Genomic DNA, 17936 nt, shown 5'->3' with positions numbered 1-17936 from the left:
AGCCGATAAGGCAATGAACGAAGAGCTTGCTTGTACTCACAGCGGATACTACAAAACGTATCCAGCAGACATCATCAGTGCGAAGATAAAGCTATTATGATGGTCTTATCTAGAAGTTTCATCTACGACCGAATTCAATCAAATTTGTATCTCTCGAGGTTTTCGATTTTCCTCACTATCCTCGTCTTGAACAGACAGTATAAGTTAAAACATATTTGAATGTAAACCACAAAAAAACGAATTACTGAATAAAAACAAGCAACGTACTTTTTGTGAATAAATCCTAATGAATAGGAACGTTAACTATAGTGAAATAAAATTATTTTGCGCGGAACAATAATATCATAAATAAATAGTATCAAAAATAATTCATATATTTTGAACCCTGTTTAATTCCCTGACAGTAAAAATTGAGAAATGAATATAAATTACCATATCTCGAAGATTCAACTTTGGTTGTTCATTCCTAAGATGTCTTTATAGAAACTAAACGGCTTTTTTGGTAACTTGTGTTATTTTTTCATTTCGATATGAAAACTTCATTATTAGGCTTTATTATTTTTGAATTCATTCAAAGCTTCCGAAGTAATATCGCATTGTTTCAAAAGGTTTGTCCGTTTCAATGAGTCATCTTCAAACTTTAATAATTCAGTGAATACTACTTCAGTCCATTCGAAATGATCTCCATTTGAATCAGTACACATTGGTCAACGTAGTCAATTAATTCCGTAGGCATGAAAATTGTTGTGCTCGGGATTCGATGGAGTCGACAAAGACCGTTTTTCCCTAGTCTTGATAAGCGAAAATTTTAACACTGACAAAGCTTTCGGAGTATTCGAAAAGATGGTGGTCGGTTGACGAGAGGTCTGAGGAGTATGGTGGGTAGAACAGAGCTTCGACACTCAACTCGTTGAATATCCTCACGATGAATTGGAACACCTCAGGAAGACAGCGAGAAGACTCGAAGAGGACTGGGGTATATATCAAGCCAACCTCAGAGAATTCAAAAAAGTCTGCAGACGAAAACAAAGAGAAGCCACCATAAGAGTATCGGCATCTTGACGAGGGAAAATGGCGACACAGCCGCCAACCTCCAGGAGAGTGCTGAGATTCTTATGGAAACTCAATTCCCAGGTTCTGTCTTTCCTGGAACGGCGAACTGGACGGATGTACAAACAACACCCTCACAATACGACTGGCTATCTGCTAGTGCAGTAATTGATGAGGACAAAATAAGATGAGCTATATTGGGCTTTTCCCCCTTCAAGTCACCAGGACCTGACGGTATAAGACCAGCAGTACCTCAGTGAGGACTGGCCACTCTTATGCCGCACCTGGTTGGAATATTCAGAACCTCTCTAGCTCTGAGGTATATTCCCAGTAAGTGGAGAGAAGTAAGAGTAGTATTCTTTACCAAAAGCATTCCGACCAATTAGTCTCACATCATTTTTCTTAAAAACCATGGAGAGGCTATGTGAGCGGTACATAAGAGATGAAGTACTAGTTCACAACCCACTTCATCCAAATCAGCATGCATATACTCCGGGAAGATCTACTGATTCTGCCCTTCACCATGTGGTTGGCAGCATCGAGAGATCATTGGACAATAAAGAATCCACCCTGGGTATATCCATAGATATCGAGGAAGCATTTGATAGAACAACCTTTCCAACAAATACCCAGAAACTACCCTCCAGGAATGTACCCCTGGTAGTAGGAGAATAGATATTCGAGATGCTCTCTAGTAGAGCAATAAGTATTAATGTAGAAGACATCACAGTTGAAGGACTGGTCATGAGGGGATGTCCACAGGGAGGGGTCTTATCACCCCTTCTCTGGAACATAGTTCCGGATACCCTGATTAATCACCTTAACAAAAATGGATTCGGCACAATTGCATACGCAGATGACATAGTTATCTTGCAGACCGGCAAATTTGTAAACACACTGTGCGATAGAACGCAGGATGGACTCAAATTGATATAAACATGGTGAAAGGAACACTCACTGTCGATCAATCCCAAGAAGACTGAGATGGTCCTTTTCACCGGAAAAAGAAATTTAACGGGCTTAAAACCTCCCGAAATCTTCAAAGGCAAACCAAACTTCTCTGAAGAGGTAAAATACCTTGGTACTATCCTCGACAGGAAGCTAACATGGAACTCTTATCTACAGAGTAGAGCAAAAAGAGCATACGTGGCTTATGAGCAATATCGGAGGACAGTGGGAAGCGCATGGGTTCTTTCACCCCGTGTGGTCATCTGGATCTACACTGCAATAATAAGATCTATGTTAACGTATGGAGCCATTGCTTGGGGACCGAAAGTTCTACAAGCAACAGTCATCCAAAAATTATATCAAATACAGCGGATGGCTTGATTAAACATCACAGGAGCTATGAGAACAACACCAACCGCGACATTGGAATTAATCACGGGTCTGACCCCTCTTGATATGTACGTTAATGAGGTTGCGTTGATGACCATAGTAGGATTGCGCACGGCTGGTGTGAACCTCAAAGTAGGAATGGGTCAATTGAGGCTGGGCCTGTGGCGGGAAGCGCTTACTGCGCAACCTCTGCTGCAGGCAACAAGCGATGCAATTGAACCCAGGTTTGTGTTTATTAAACCCTACAAAATACAAATAAAGCAGAACATAGAGTCAGATGATACAAATGCAATAAGGATTTACACAGACGGCTCGAAAACCAAAGAAGGCTCAGGATGTGGAGTGTACTCCAGATCACAAAGCCTAAGAATTGAGTGGGGAATGGGAAGAAATACCAGCGTGGTCCAAACAGAACTGGCTGGTATCTTAATCGCCACAAAAGGATTAACCAAGAAAGGAATTTCTGGCAAAAACATAACAATCTGCACTGACAGCAGACAAGTCCTATTAGCCTTGAACAGACAACGTATAACCTCAGGGCTAGTAGTAGAGTGTCACCAAGATTTGGTCAAAGCCTCGGTAGATTATAACATTATCCTGAGGTGGGTTAAAGGGCACGACAGAAGTAAAGGTAATCGCATTGCTGACTTTTAAGCCAAGGAAGCGGCTGGACTAAGAATTTTAGGACCCAGTGGCACCTACGGCCTGATGACTTCGACAATTGCGGAACTAGTCAAGTGTTACACCCATGCTCAATCCTTAAAGAAATATTTGACAATAACCAGGAAAAATGTACGCCTAACAGTAGGATTTCTGACTGGTCACTGTCAACTAAGGAAACATCTCCATAATATGGGGCTGGTGGACACACCTCTATGCAGGATGTGTGAACAGGAAGATGAGACTGTCAGGCATGTCCTGTGTGAGTGCCCGGAGTTATCGTCAATAAGAGAGTGTGTGTTCGGCGAGTCTTGGCCTACACCTGCCTATATGAAGGATATGTCTCCCAGTAACCTGTCCACCTTCCTGGAAAGGACAGGATGGACAATGACCTAGGAGGAAAACTCCTCGGGGAGTACTGTGGGCTTACACTCACCCTCCCTACTCTACAGATACAGATACAGAGATCCTCACGATGATTTCTGAAACGTGCAGACGAGCGTTGTCATAGAGCAGGATCGAATTTCCACCGTTGACGAGTGCCGGCTGCTGCTGACGCAATTTTCGGGACAATTCGTCAATTTCCTCACAACAGAACTCTGCTGCGATGGTTTGGCCTGGTTGCAGAAAGTAATAGTGAATCACACCAGCCCCTGACCACCATACAGCAACCATGGTCTATTTTTGTTGAGTTTTCGACTTTGAGTAGAGCCTGGGTGGCTCAACGGTGTCATCACACGTGACTATCCGATCCAAATGAAGGGCGTTTTGGTTGCCCAAAAGCAAAGAAGAACAAACTATCGCTCGTTCATATCATGGGGGACCCACTTCTTGAGCTTTTTCACCTTTCCAATACATTTCAAACCATCAAAAACCGCATGGGAGCTGAAGCCCAGTTCTCCCGCTATCCCACGCTATTTCATTAGGTTCCTCCAATCCTCGTCCTGGATTACTGTAGGTCAACCACTTCGGGATTTATGTTCGAAGCTGAAATCTCCAAAAAGAAATTTCATAAAAAAACGTCAAATAGTGCGTTCAATAACTCTATAATTAGCAAGTGCCTGGTTAATTTTTTGTGTTGTTTTGATAGCTCTCAGGTTCACTTGTAATTCGTAGAAAAAAGTGGTTGAAAATCGCTCAACGACAACATATAGTAATGAGCTGAGAAGAGGCAAAAAATTAAAATTTGAAAAAAAGAACAGTATACAGGGTGTTTCAAATTCGATCCTCACCATTGGGATCTTGAAAACTATGAGAAATACGAAGATGGTTAAATTGGGGCAAAGTTGCGCATTTACCCGACTACCAATATGCCGTTGAGGAAGTTCTGAAATTCCGAGTATATCCGGAGATATCCGGAAAAAACAGACATTTTGGAAAATGGTTTTCATTTTTTTCTGGCTTCATTTCTCGAAGGATTCGAAAATAAATTGCACTTCCACGTTGTCACTTTTTCCCTGCTACATAATGGTGTTTCCAGATTTGCTATCCAATGTTTCGTCTTCCGGCCACAATCATCAACTTTATTTTTTTTTAATGGCGCTACATTGGATTCTTTCAGTTTTGTATGGAACCATATTTTACCTTTTCAATGATGTATCATAAGTCATCATTCTTTTTAGAAAATTATTCTTATCATAATTCTCTTTGACTTTTATGTTTCTAACCTTGACTTTCGATTTTTTACACTCAATAACATTATGTTATTGTACAGAGTCAATGATCAAAATTTGGTAAATGAGGTGTGTATGAGGTAAATTAGACATTGTGTCCTTCTCAATGAAAATAAAACCCTGAACAAATAGCAATAATTAACCAAAATGTGGAGACAAAAGTAAATCACAGCAAATGCTCAAAATGCTGGCCTTGTTCATGATAACACAACTCTGTCCTTCTTGGAATATTATTCACTGCATGATTAATTTCCCTTCTCCTTAATCTTCTGAACTCTCTGACAGTGCTGTGTTGTAGATCCTCAATATTTCAATATTTTCTCTCATCATTGACTCTATTTTCCAATTACCCCATAAAAATGTATCCATAACACTTAATTTTGGAGACCGTGCTGGCCACCTCACCGGCTCATTATTTTCTATCCATTTATCACCAAACCTTCCAGTCAGGTAATTAGATACTAGTCTGTTAGTGTACGGTGGAGCACCATCATGTTGAAACTAGATGTTGTTATAGTTAGCCGAAGGTAGATCATCCAAATAGATAGGTTTCACCATTCAAAATTCCGTAAAAAAAATGAGGACCCAAAATTCAATTTATGTAGATTCCTGCCCATACGTTAATACTAAATCGCACTTGGGGTCGAATTTCTGAACTGCCTGAGGTTGTTTATACTCCGAATGTGTTCGTTATTTCGGTTGAATATCCCACAATTCGTAAAAGTGCTTTCATCTCTCCAAATTACCATTTTCCAGGAAAACAGAAAAATCAGGTCTTCTTATTAGCCAATTACAAAATTCTAATCGCCTTTCGGGATTACATGGATGCACTTTTTTAGATATGTGTATTTTGTTACATTTTAATCTGCTTTTTTTGGGATGTCTCTAATCACTTGTATGAAAAATTTCCATTTCTGAGGAAATTTGCCGTGTAGATTTCCCCATGTTTATCTGCAAATTATTAATTTTTATTGAAAAGGACACAGTGTCTAACTTACCACATACATACCTCATTTATCAAATTTTCTTCAGTTTCCTGGTCCATTCTGTCTTCGTATTTTTTCGACTTTCCAAATGAACTAAACTTGGTGAAATTTTTATTCGATAACTTGAACATAGTTCGATGTGATTTGCCTTTCGGGATTCAAGTTTAAAAACATTTCTGATGTCCTAACACTGTTTCTGTCGTATTTTGTAATAAATTAGTATCATATATCATTTTTCTTTATTCGCCAAAAATTCGTACAATAACAAAATGTCATTGAATGTAACAAATTGAAAGTCAAATTCATAAACATCAAAGTGAAAGCCTATTGTGATAAGAATTATTTTTTCAATATCTCCAATTTTTCGAAAAAGAATAATAACTTATGATACATCATTGAAAAGGTAAAATCTGTTTATATTCAAAACAAAAAGAATGCAATGTAGCGCCCATGAGAAAAAATAAAGTTGATGATGGTGGCCTGAAGACGAAACGTTGGCTAGCAAAATCTGAATACACCGTTATGTAGTAGGAAAAAAGTGGCAACATGGAAGTGTAATTTATTTTCCAAAATTTCTGTTTTTTCCGAATATTTCCGGATATACTCGAAATTTCAAAACTCTCTCAACGGCATATTATTAGTCAGGTAGATGCACAACTTTGCCCCAATTCAATCATCTTCGTATCTCTCATAGTTTCCGACATCCCAATGGTGAGGATTGAATTTGAAACACCCTTATAGAGTTCAAAATTCTCTATCTTCTCAGTAGAATACATATTTGTTGAAATTTGGAGCTACAAAACATAAATCCAACATAAATTCGTGGCGGTATATAATCCGAACAACCTTATTAGAAATCGTTCAAATTCAAGTAAATTCGAGTATTTTCAGTTTTGATATTCGTAATATCAATGATACTGTTGTGAGCAAAATGTCTAATTTTTCTATAAAGTTCAGTTTTTCTTTGAAATCATTCTTGTCATCACTTGAAATATTCATTGAACAGTATTGCATGTTATATTATTTCTAGCGAACCAAGGACCCGAATCCATCAAAGAGGTTAGTTGATAGTTTCAAACGAACCTTTCATTTCTAGGTCCATACCAAGAGCAAACGTCATCCAGGGGAGTTCCGATGCAGAGTTTTAATAAAAGTGATCGTCGTTCCTCAGGTAAATTTCATTCTATTCGAACAAGCAATGCGAATGATTGCTTTATTTTGGGCTTTTCCAATTTTTTTGTCCAAATTGGGAAGTGAGTAGGTATTTATTTTTACAAAAACTATGTTCCATTTGTGTTACCCCAACCCAAAATATAATTTTGATAACACTATAAAATGAATGGAAACAAAAATTGGAGCTTAGTTTTGTGATTATCTGAAGAATAGAAAACAATACTTTTTATAGCTGGTGGTAGACGATTTCTTTCATAGTAGCACAAGGTTGGCTTCTTAGGTATTCTGTCTTGAATACCTCATCAAAATCAATTATGTTCCTAACTTTAGTATGAGAAATAGTAACCAATCATAGTAATTCAATTTCCTTCCTAATTTGTGAAATTTTATTTTCAGGTCAACAAAAGGCATTCATGCCGTCTTCCTTCCAACCTCCGTATACCAGTAGCTTATCTGAGTAAGTACAATAGCATTCGACAATGTAATACCTAATCTGATTTTAATTTTTCATGTCATACCAGTTCATTATTGTGATTTTTTTGCTCAGTTACCTACTACGTAATTGTGAACTCTGTGCCCCCACAGACATTAAGGTAAAAAGGGGTTTTTGAACAACTTTACTTTTCAATGATGAAGTTGGAATTGAAAGGGGTATAGTTTTTGCGATAATAGAAAATCGCCGAACATTATCAATAATAATAATAGCTTTCATTATGCAACAGTTGAAAACCCTTTACAGGGTTAACTAAGTACGTTTAAAAAGTATTATAGGTTCTTATAGCTACAAAGTTAAGTTTTGAGAAAATGAATAACAAAAATATTTTAATAATTTTAGGTTTTTCCGGGTTTTCCTGCAGCTGAAAAAGCAAATGCGCCACTGGAATCAATGAAGTCGCCCCGGAGCGCCAATTAATTTCTATTGTTGTTTTTATTTTATTTTTATCGTTGTTTCAATAAAATTTTAAAATACAAATTATGAAATTATAAGATAACAACAAGAATTGATTGGCGCTCCGAGGTGACTTCATTGATTCCAGTGGCGCATTTGCTTTTTCAGCTACAGAAAAACTCGGAAAAACCTGCAGCACCACATCATCTGAAGATCTTAACCTGCCAATATCCTCTCTCTTATAAAAACAAAATTTAGGGTGACTCCAGAGGCTCCACTCAATTCAATGCATCGCCAGAACACTTAGTGACACGACTAGCGTCAAACTTAAACGTTTCTTCTGTCACCAAGACGTAATAATGACCAGATTCAACGCCAGAACCACAGTGAACAATGACTACATCAAGATTATAATAGTGGTCTGCTAGATTGAAGTGTTCATTTATTTCGAACCTTCGTAAGAGTTTGGTGCTTCCGTCAGAGGTTAAGTCATGTTTGAAGATCATCCGTGTTATTATTAGATTGACTAGTGTCTCAGCTATACTTGTTTTCTTATAACAGTCAGTTACTTTGGCGCATGTTTGGCAATACAGTCGATCATCACCTGTTGAAAGTTTCATTTTCAGATGATTTAACAAAAAATATGATATAATAAAATAAAATAAAAAGCTATTCCGGAAAATTTAAAATTCTTCATGAAAAACTGAGATGCAGTTTCATCAATATATTCTAGGAAATCAAAATTGATATCACACAAATTTGAAATGGAATTGAAATTATTGCAAATGCTACAAATAGGTGCCTTGAGGTACAAATTGGTTCTGGTCAGTCGGCTGTAAAAAGTTCTATACTTCTAGTTCTAAAATAAGGCACACAGAACATATCCATAGCATCCACATTGTTATGCAGTAATTTATATAAAAAGCTTATTCCAGCAAGTTTTCTGCATAATTCAAGACTTTCAATATTGAATGGTATAGAAAGAGATTCATATGGAATACCTCTGTCAGGATAGATATCATGATATTTGAAGTCAATAAACTTTAGGAAACGGCGTTGATGTATTATAGCAATTTTGGAATGAATACCATAGAACAGAGCCATATTCTGATTTTTTCCTTACTTAGGCTACATGAAGAGTAATTAGAGCAGATATGCTTGAAAAATTTCTACAATTGCGAACTATAAAACCATAAACTCACAATGCTTCGATTATTCTCGATCTTCAGTGACAGTGGCAGTGACAGTGACAGTGACAGTGACAGTGACAGTGACAGTGACAGTGACAGTGACAGTGACAGTGACAGTGACAGTAACAGTGACAGTGACAGTGACAGTGACAGTGACAGTGACAGTGACAGTGACAGTGACAGTGACAGTGACAGTGACAGTGACAGTGACAGTGACAGTGACAGTGATAGTGACAGTGACAGTGACAGTGACAGTGACAGTGACAGGGACAGTGACAGTGACAGTGACAGTGACAGTGACAGTGACAGTGACAGTGACAGTGACAGTGACAGTGACAGTGACAGTGACAGTGACAGTGACAGTGACAGTCACAGTGACAGTGACAGTCACAGTGACAGTGACAGTGACAGTGACAGTGACAGTGACAGTGACAGTGACAGTGACATTGACAGTGACAGTAATATTGACAGTGACAGTGACAGTAACATTGATAGTGACAGTGACAATGACAGTGAAATAATATATATTCGATAATTGTACTCGATGACTGACATTTTTCTACTATTACTATTCCACATTTGGATGCATAAATGTGTTAATTTCACACCAAATCTGTATATTTTCCAACTGTCATTGCATTGTATCACAAGTCGATAAATGCTTTAGAAAATCAGTATATATTCCGAATATCAGATGGATCTTCAAACTTGAAAATGGGATATTAGAAGAGAGACAAATCTCCAACGACATAATTGTGTCAAGACATATTGGTGTCCATTTAAACACCCAACAAAACATATCGAAGCAGGAAATGGAATTGTCTGGCCTAACATTATCATATACGATTCGGATATATTCATCTTTTTGGAGAAAACCGATGCCTGGATTTTTGTGGCATTAAAGTGAACCGGATTACGTCCACCTCAATTCGAAATTACCCCTAGATTCTTATTATTATATGCAACCTCCTGCTGCCGGTAAAGATGTGCATCTGCAGCTGATGTTCTGAAATGACGAGATAACTGTGCTGTCGCCAACAAAGCATAAACTATTGAGAATATCTCCCAACAAATCAATTAGAAATACGGTGTTAGCAACTTTTTCAATAAACACATGGAAAATTCTCATTTTTTACATTCCTGAATGCATTCGGAAATCATTAAGTTATTTTTTTTCTCTTAGGTTTCCTCAAGCAGATCAATCTCAGTTATATGGAGCTCCAAAAGGTGAGTAACCATCAGGAATACTACAGTATTCCATTCCATTATTATTTATCATGAACTAGCTTGTGTTTCAGTTAAATGGTGAAACTTCAATAACAAGCTTGATCATTTGGGGGGACAGTGAAAATCCGTTTTCAGATTGCAACTGTCAATGATATATTTTGTTGGTTGAATCTCTAACATCCATTTAAAATAATATGAAAGTGAGGCAGGAATATTTTTTGTAATGTTTCATGTTTGTTATGATATGTTACGAAGAAATTTTCCATACGACGTTTTGTTCATTGGATTCCATCATCAACATTTTTTTCAGTACGAAAAGTTGGTTTTCCTATCAATTTTAATAGTCACCATCATAACAAGTTCAGGCTTGTATCACAATACGTGTATATCCCGACGTTCCTTCTGAGAAACAACACAGAGTCAGAACCATCCAATTCTGTGTCAGAGATACCTCAAACAAGAAGAGACCAGTATTTTCCGTACTGTGAACTCGAAGATTTACATTAACTCCAAATGTCTTGACAATTTGGAGAGAGACGTGAATACCCACACACTTATTAATGTTTCTGTAAAACTATTCAAATGTTCAAAAATCCAGATAGTTCTTGACGTTCTTTATTTGACGACTGAATTGCTTCATTTCATGGCTTACTGTCTCAGCATTTCAATTTGCCGAAAAACATCTGAAATAAGCATTCATAATCCACAAAAATTAGTTTTTGAAAAATACTTGCATTTTATAACAGAAACTTGGAGAAATACCTGAACACTTTCAAGACATTCAAATTGTGGTTGGAAAAATATTGGTCTCTACTTCTCTATCTGTATCTGTAGAGTAGGGAGAGTGAGTATAGGCCCACAGCACTTAGGACACATGTGACCCATTTTACATCCTCCCAAGGAGTTGTCCTCCTAGGTGATCGTCCATCCTGTTCTTTCCAGGAAGGTGGACAGGTCACTAGGAGACATCTCCTTTATATCAGCAGATATAGACCAAGACTCGCCAAACACACACTCTCTTTGTCAACCTTGAGGTGTCTCACGGCGGCCTCCGTGAAGGTTTTGGAAGATTCATTTCGGTCATTGCGCGGCTTCTTCAACCTTCTGAGGGTTCCCTACGTGGCAGCCGGTTCCTTGCCTTTATTCGAGGCGGAGCTCTTGGCGCCCGCCGCAGGAAGTGCCCATGCTGTTGGAGATGGAGTGGAGGAGAAGGGGGTGCACTTATATTTACTGCCACTCCTGCTTCTTTCGCTCTCTTTCTCCTTTTAGCCCCGGCGCCGCAATTCCGCTTACGCCTTGGCCTTTGTATTGCTGCACGAGGTGATCTGCTATGTCCAGCCTCATTCCGAGCGGTAGATTAGGGTGGACATTGATGTTCATCCCCAGCCACCACCTTAGATTGAGATGAGCACTTCTGTCCAGTCTCGGGATCGGTTTTTGTTTTTGTGGTGTTTGTTTTTATGTTTGTTTCATTCATGTGTGTCCCCACAAGTATCAAGGGAAGAGTTGGTCACTTTTGGCATAGCCCCGCATTACCAGAGGTGAGCTGATTACATTCAGCTGTCGGCACGATTCCTTACACTTTAGCTTGGGTAGCCTGGTCCACGGCGGTATGTTTCGCGAAGGCTTTTGGGGAGTTTTGATTCCTCTCACCCTACTTATTTCTGCCACTGACCAGGACCGCCAGTCCTCTGGCCGTTCTCCTATCGGCCAGCTGGGGACGCGCACGATAGGTAGTCCCACCCACGGGTGATCTCTACTTTTTTGAGACATGTCGTATGATGTGACTCTGATGTTTCATCGAAGAGAATTTTTTTTGATACGTGGTATGGTGACGTTGGTATCCAATGGTCGAAAGATCGGATTGAATCACCACAAAAAGCCAACGTTTCGACAACATCTCAGTTGATATTCGGATGTCTTAAGATGTTTTCCTACGTCGTCTATTTCTTAGGCGACAAGTTTCCTGATTGGCCAATCCTGTTACCTCAACAGTAGGATGACTTCTCCTCTCTTCTTCACCTCTCTTCGGACTCGATACTTCAAGAGGTATCTGAAGAGAAATTTCGTCTTTTGGCCTCGGTAAAAATTAGTTAAAATGAGAATATTGTTGTTTTAATTTTGTAAACTGTATGCATAATTTTTTCTCTCGATACTTTTCCTTTGTCTGACCCCATGGAAAAAAAAACTTAACAACATCGTGAGATTCCTGAACTCTTTATACCCTCGCATTCAATTCACTATCAAAATGAAAGAAAACAGAAAACTGCCCTTCCTCAATTTACTCATCAAAAGGAACCCCATACACTGAAACCCTAAATTCAATATGTTTTCTTCATCATGTGGGACCTAAAGAAGCAGTTCTACAAGAAATATAAAGTACACTTTCGATGATTTTTGATTAGATCATGTAATGCCGTTGTAGCTTCAGAAAATATTTTTCACCGAGTTACTCGTCTTCATACTGGCTGCAATACTTTTCCAGATACCAACCCAGTTGTCGTTATTAGAAAATTTACTGTTCTGTTCATATCCGAATGATACTACCGTTTGGCCAATGAGAATTCGTGAAAGGTGTTGCAGTTCTGGTCTGAAAGCAGTATTTGTATTAGATTCGTCCTACGTGAGAGGTTCTAGTTCTACCTGTAAATGGCCGACTATCAAATACTTCTTTCATACATTAACAGGACTTTTATAGAAAATTAACAAGTATCTTCAAAGCAGTTCCATTTGACTCACTATTATTTCAACAGATTTTTCTCAAATGAGACCAATAGAAGTGGAGTGTGTGTATAAAAAACTCAAAAAGAAGCAGACATCACCAAGTACCAATCAATCTCAGTACTCACACAGAGGCTCCTCACAACTCAATGACAGTGGTCGTACTATGGCAAGTCAACAACCGTTCAGATCCATCCAAGTCGTGCAACAAAGAGCAGGTAAGTCTATTGTGTAGTGAATTCAGGGCCCCCATATTACGTATAGGACTAACATTGGACAGGCGAGAGTGGTTGGGCGGCGTAAAATTCCCCACTTCCCAACCGATTTTCACTTGCCAACGGAATGAGGAATCATAATCAGTGAATTCATAATAAATAGGAACACCTCTCGTTCCTTGTAGATTTACATTCACACTTTTTTGTAGTTTCTTCCTTTTGAAAGTGTGTAAATCGATGAGAAGAAGAATTAATTCTTGATTTGCAAGTCTAGGTTTCCATTTTGAGCATCTGCTTTTATTTTTATTGATGTTTCGGAAAAAAATAATGCATTGCCGTGATTCTTCAAAGTATATTTTTGCATAAACTTAAAATATCCGAAAGATAGTCATAGAGATTTACTTCACCTAACCTTTTAACTTTCATGTAATTACCGTCGACTCGAAAAAATTTTGTGGTGTACAATAAATAATTTTCACCATAAATATAAATTGGTAACACATATTTATGTGGCAAAAAGTAACATTCATAGAAAATTATAATGAACATTACATGGAATACAATAGAGATAGATATAAACATCACAAAACCGGCACATGAAATTATATGTTCTTTGACCACCACAAAACTACAGAATATGTCATAAAAGGACACAGAACAGAAACAATGACCTTTTTTGATAGACGGCAATTTTGAAGATGATTATTATCAAATAAAAAAGTTTATGGAGTTGTTAATGGACATGAACATGATGAAATAAAGATTGTTTGAATAAAATATTGGCCTAACAACCTATCGAGATGAAATTGTTGTAATTGCTCAATCGAAATCAAATTATATATAAGATACGTTTCAAATAATTTAAGTTTAGCGCGAAAAGTGACATTCATCACCACCAACACAAAATATAAGCCACAGAAACTTGTCCCTCGAAATCAAAGTGATGGCAAATGGAAGTATCTTTCCTGAAGTATTCATCTATGATTCTGTCGTGACAGAACCAAGATAAAATACTGTGATGAAAATTTATATTTCCACCGAAAAATTATAAAATTGAAGAGCAGGAATGTCTTCAGAAGATAACAAAATGAAGAAAAAAGTAATTCAGCAACATGATTGGCCGATAAGTAACATTTTGTTACTGAAGTAACATTAGAATAACAATGCTAAGAACGCATATGCTAGTAAATCTCAAGGTCTCTTCATTTTTGTATGACAGTTTTCCACACTCCACGTTGAAACATATACTTGGTGTCAAAAATTTCACATCATCACTGTTCAAATTTAGATGTTTCAAAAAATAGTTTTCATGAAGAAAATCAACTTTGAGTTTACATTCATTTTTAAATACTTATCGAACTGGTTGAAACGTTCGATCTTTCACAACCTAACAATCAGATTGAATCAATGAAATCAAATTGAATAATAATGACTCAAGGCATATTTCTTTTGTAGTTACTGTTTGTAAACCTCCTAGAGCTCTTGAAGACGTCCTGATGTTTGATGATCCGTCCGGCTACGAAGACCAATGTGAAAACTACAACTGTCATAACGATATTTGTGAGAATCAGTAAAGTTATTTTATACCTAATAAAATGTAATTGTCTTCTTGGATCCATTTTTTTATTATCGATGATATGTGAATGATGAGAAATGTTTTGCTATTTCGGAATAAATTACATAATTTTTTATATAGCTGCCTTTTCATGAGTAAGAGAGTTCTTACTACACCTGCGCAAACTCACATCGAGAGTTAACGCAGGTGCCACATAAATTTTACTGCTCATGAAAAGGTTTAAAGCCGTGGATCTCAACTGCAGCAAAGTATGTCATTTCCCATTTATTGTTATATATTTTATTGAATATTCAATGAGTTTTCGGACCAAACTGAAATTTGGTGGAAGCTTAAAAAAATTAAATGTCTGAAGAAATTAATTTCTTCGGTACTGGTCGTTTTTAAATTTCAGTAGAATATCAAATAGAAATGATTTAAAAAAAAATGAAAAAATGCTCTGCTACTGACAAAAACATAATTTGTGATGGACCACAACATATTTTTCTGTTTTTGCAGACTAGACTAGGCAATTTTTCGATATTTATAAGTCATTCAAAAAAAGGTTCACAGTTTGGTACAATAATTTCCAACTAGGAACTGTTTGTACTTATGAATTTATGAAAAAATATGTGAACCTAATAACTGACTTCTGAGTTACTGAATAGCAGTTGCTGCTAGAACCGTAATATCTGTCAAATTTTACAGCTTTTATAGTTGCTACTCATGCAAATATGACTCAACTGCTTTGTGGAAACCATGGATATAGATTCTAGACAGGGCTCGAACAAACCTTGGATTTTTAGACGCATTTGATCACTCAATGGGTTTTTCAACAGAAAATGTTTAATTCTTGTTCTGTGTCACATATCACGTAGGTACTTTTTGTGGCACAGAAGAGTCAGTGATTCGATATATTCATTGAAACTATTTGATTCTCTGAATCCGACTTGTCCATTTGAAAACGATAACACTCTTTTCTTACAAAATGGTGGAGATATCCGACTCCACGTGACATTCTAATGAAAGTTCTTGATTATTTCATCCCGTGTATCAAGTAAACCAAAATAAATATTCAGAGAATAAGATAAAGGTACCAAAAAAGTAGGGAATATCCAAAGTATACGTCTACGGTAATGGATAATGTTCATCACTCTTGAATACCAAGTTATTCATTTTATGTGAGAATAAAAATTTCAAAACAATTTTACCGATTTCATTTTCACGATCAAGTTAATTATATGTGTGAGACTTTAATTGTTCCAATATTTTTTTTCAATCACAAAGGATTCTGTTAAACAAATCATACGTTCAAAGTCATAAAATGAGATTTCGACAATTTAACTAAAAAAAAGCACTCCAAATCATACGACAGAGGAAGCTATCTGAAGACGGGGACCTGGAAAAGAGAGCGAACTTACCTATAGAAGTGATCATGGAATGATATGTACGAAACTGTTATTTCCAACTGAAGGACGTATTTTTTACACAAGATGAGGGACTGCCGATGGGATCGCCACTTTCACCAGTTATGGTCAACATATAAATGGAGTGGTTTGAAACTCTGGCCATTGAAGAAGCCCACAAAAACCCCGAGTCTGGTTGAGATACATTGACCACACCTTTATAATATGGAACCATGGGAATACTGAACTAGACGCCTTCCTAAAACACATCAACAGCGTGAGACCTTTCATCGTTTTCACAGTGGAGAAGGAAGTCCACAACAAATTGCCATCCTCAGACGTATTGGTAAAGAGGACCGACACTTCTGTGGGAAATATCTGTTTACCGAAAACCCACTCATACGGGACAATATCTGAACCACGAATCCAACCACCATCAATCAACTAAAAGAGGAATCATCAAGACTCTATTAAACCGTGCCTTCGGGCTCTGTAATACAAAGGAAGGTCTCGAGAAGGAACTGGACATCAAAAATGATCTTCAACGAAATGGCTACTTCAAAGCAATGGTGGAACAGACTTTGTCTAAAAGACAGAAAAATCCTCGCAAAGAATAAGAGAAGCCGTCACAACGAGTACTTGTACTTCCCTACATCAGATGATTATCGAAAAGAATAAGAAGAATTTGGTTCAAGTACGCCATCAGAACCTGCTTGAGATCCAGAATCACTATCCGTAGCAGCCTCACGAAAACCAGGCCACCAAACGCGAACTGCGATTCCAATAATTGCATTTACCGCCGGATACCATGTGAGTGCGGAAAATCCTATATCGGAGAAACTAAGAGGCCATTGAAAGTTCGCATTGCCAAGCACAAACACACAGCTAGGGGAAACCAGAAAATCAAGAATAGCAGAGTATGCTCGGACCCATCAACATCGAGTGGTCCCAAGCTGAGATCATACAAAGGGAGGAACACTGGTTTAGGAGAAAATTCAAAGAAACCTTATACATCTTGTCCAACAATGTTATCAGCCAAGCTAGCCTATAGATACGCAACATATGAAAACCGGTTTTCAAATTAGCACATCCGCATTGTATATTCAGGTACTCAATCAAGCCAAGTACCTCTATTATCACCTACAGGGGTGCTATATAAGGGCTAGTGTTATAAACCATTGTTAGTTTAATATGTATAAGGTTGTTTCAAAAGTTTGTCCATTTCAATGTCATATGTTCAAATCACAAATCACCAAACAAAAATCAAACAAATTGAGAGTCAAAGTTCTGACTCATCCATCTTACTCCCCAGATCTTTCGCCAACCGACTATCATCTTTTCAACCACTTCGATAACTTTCTCACCGGTAGAACCTTCGCCAATCAAGACGAGGCACAAACGGCCTTCGTTGACTTCATCGAATCCCAAGTAAATGATTTCAATGCTGACGGAATTGATCGAACTGTGTTACGTTTGCAAAAGATCACCGATTCAAATGACTATTTTGAATGAATTGAATAAGTATTCACTGAGATATTACAGTTTAAAGTAGACTCATTGAAAGCAACAAAACTTTTGAAACTACCTAATACATCTAGAAGTTAGTGATCTAAGTCTGAGATGACTTTAAAAAAAGATTTGATATTTTTTAAACGGCTTCACTTTCAAAATGCAGTCGTTCTCTCCTAATTACATATACCTGTTCTCTCACTCTATCCATTGCTGAAATATTAGCTTTGCTGAATTGACGACACTGGAATATTGAATTAGATATTTTATAACATGAATCAATGTAATAATTTTCTAATTCTTGGTATTCAATTCCGCTCATCACTTTCCTTTCTGATGTGAAAGAT

General features: G+C 37.4%; 1 protein-coding gene across 1 annotated transcript in view; it reads left to right on the top strand.

Moving 5' to 3' along the window:
* LOC111502384 (uncharacterized) overlaps nt 1-14736 on the top strand; it is a 46483-nt gene extending 31747 nt beyond the window's left edge. The window contains exons 11-15 of the mRNA XM_074176316.1: nt 6804-6878; nt 7277-7337; nt 10143-10186; nt 12940-13125; nt 14578-14736. Coding sequence (XP_074032417.1) covers nt 6804-6878; nt 7277-7337; nt 10143-10186; nt 12940-13125; nt 14578-14696 — 485 coding nt within the window. The 3' untranslated portion in view covers nt 14697-14736. The remainder of the gene's footprint in view (nt 1-6803; nt 6879-7276; nt 7338-10142; nt 10187-12939; nt 13126-14577) is intronic.
* The last annotated feature ends 3200 nt before the right edge of the window (nt 14737-17936 follow it).

The sequence above is a fragment of the Leptinotarsa decemlineata genome, unplaced genomic scaffold (genome assembly GCF_025532065.1).
Source record: "Leptinotarsa decemlineata unplaced genomic scaffold, Ldec_3_MD MMD2_tig00001719_RagTag_RagTag, whole genome shotgun sequence".
NCBI lineage: Eukaryota > Metazoa > Arthropoda > Insecta > Coleoptera > Chrysomelidae > Leptinotarsa > Leptinotarsa decemlineata.
The sequence above is the reverse complement of the archived record's forward strand: the minus strand, read 5'-3'. Positions and strand labels throughout refer to the sequence as shown.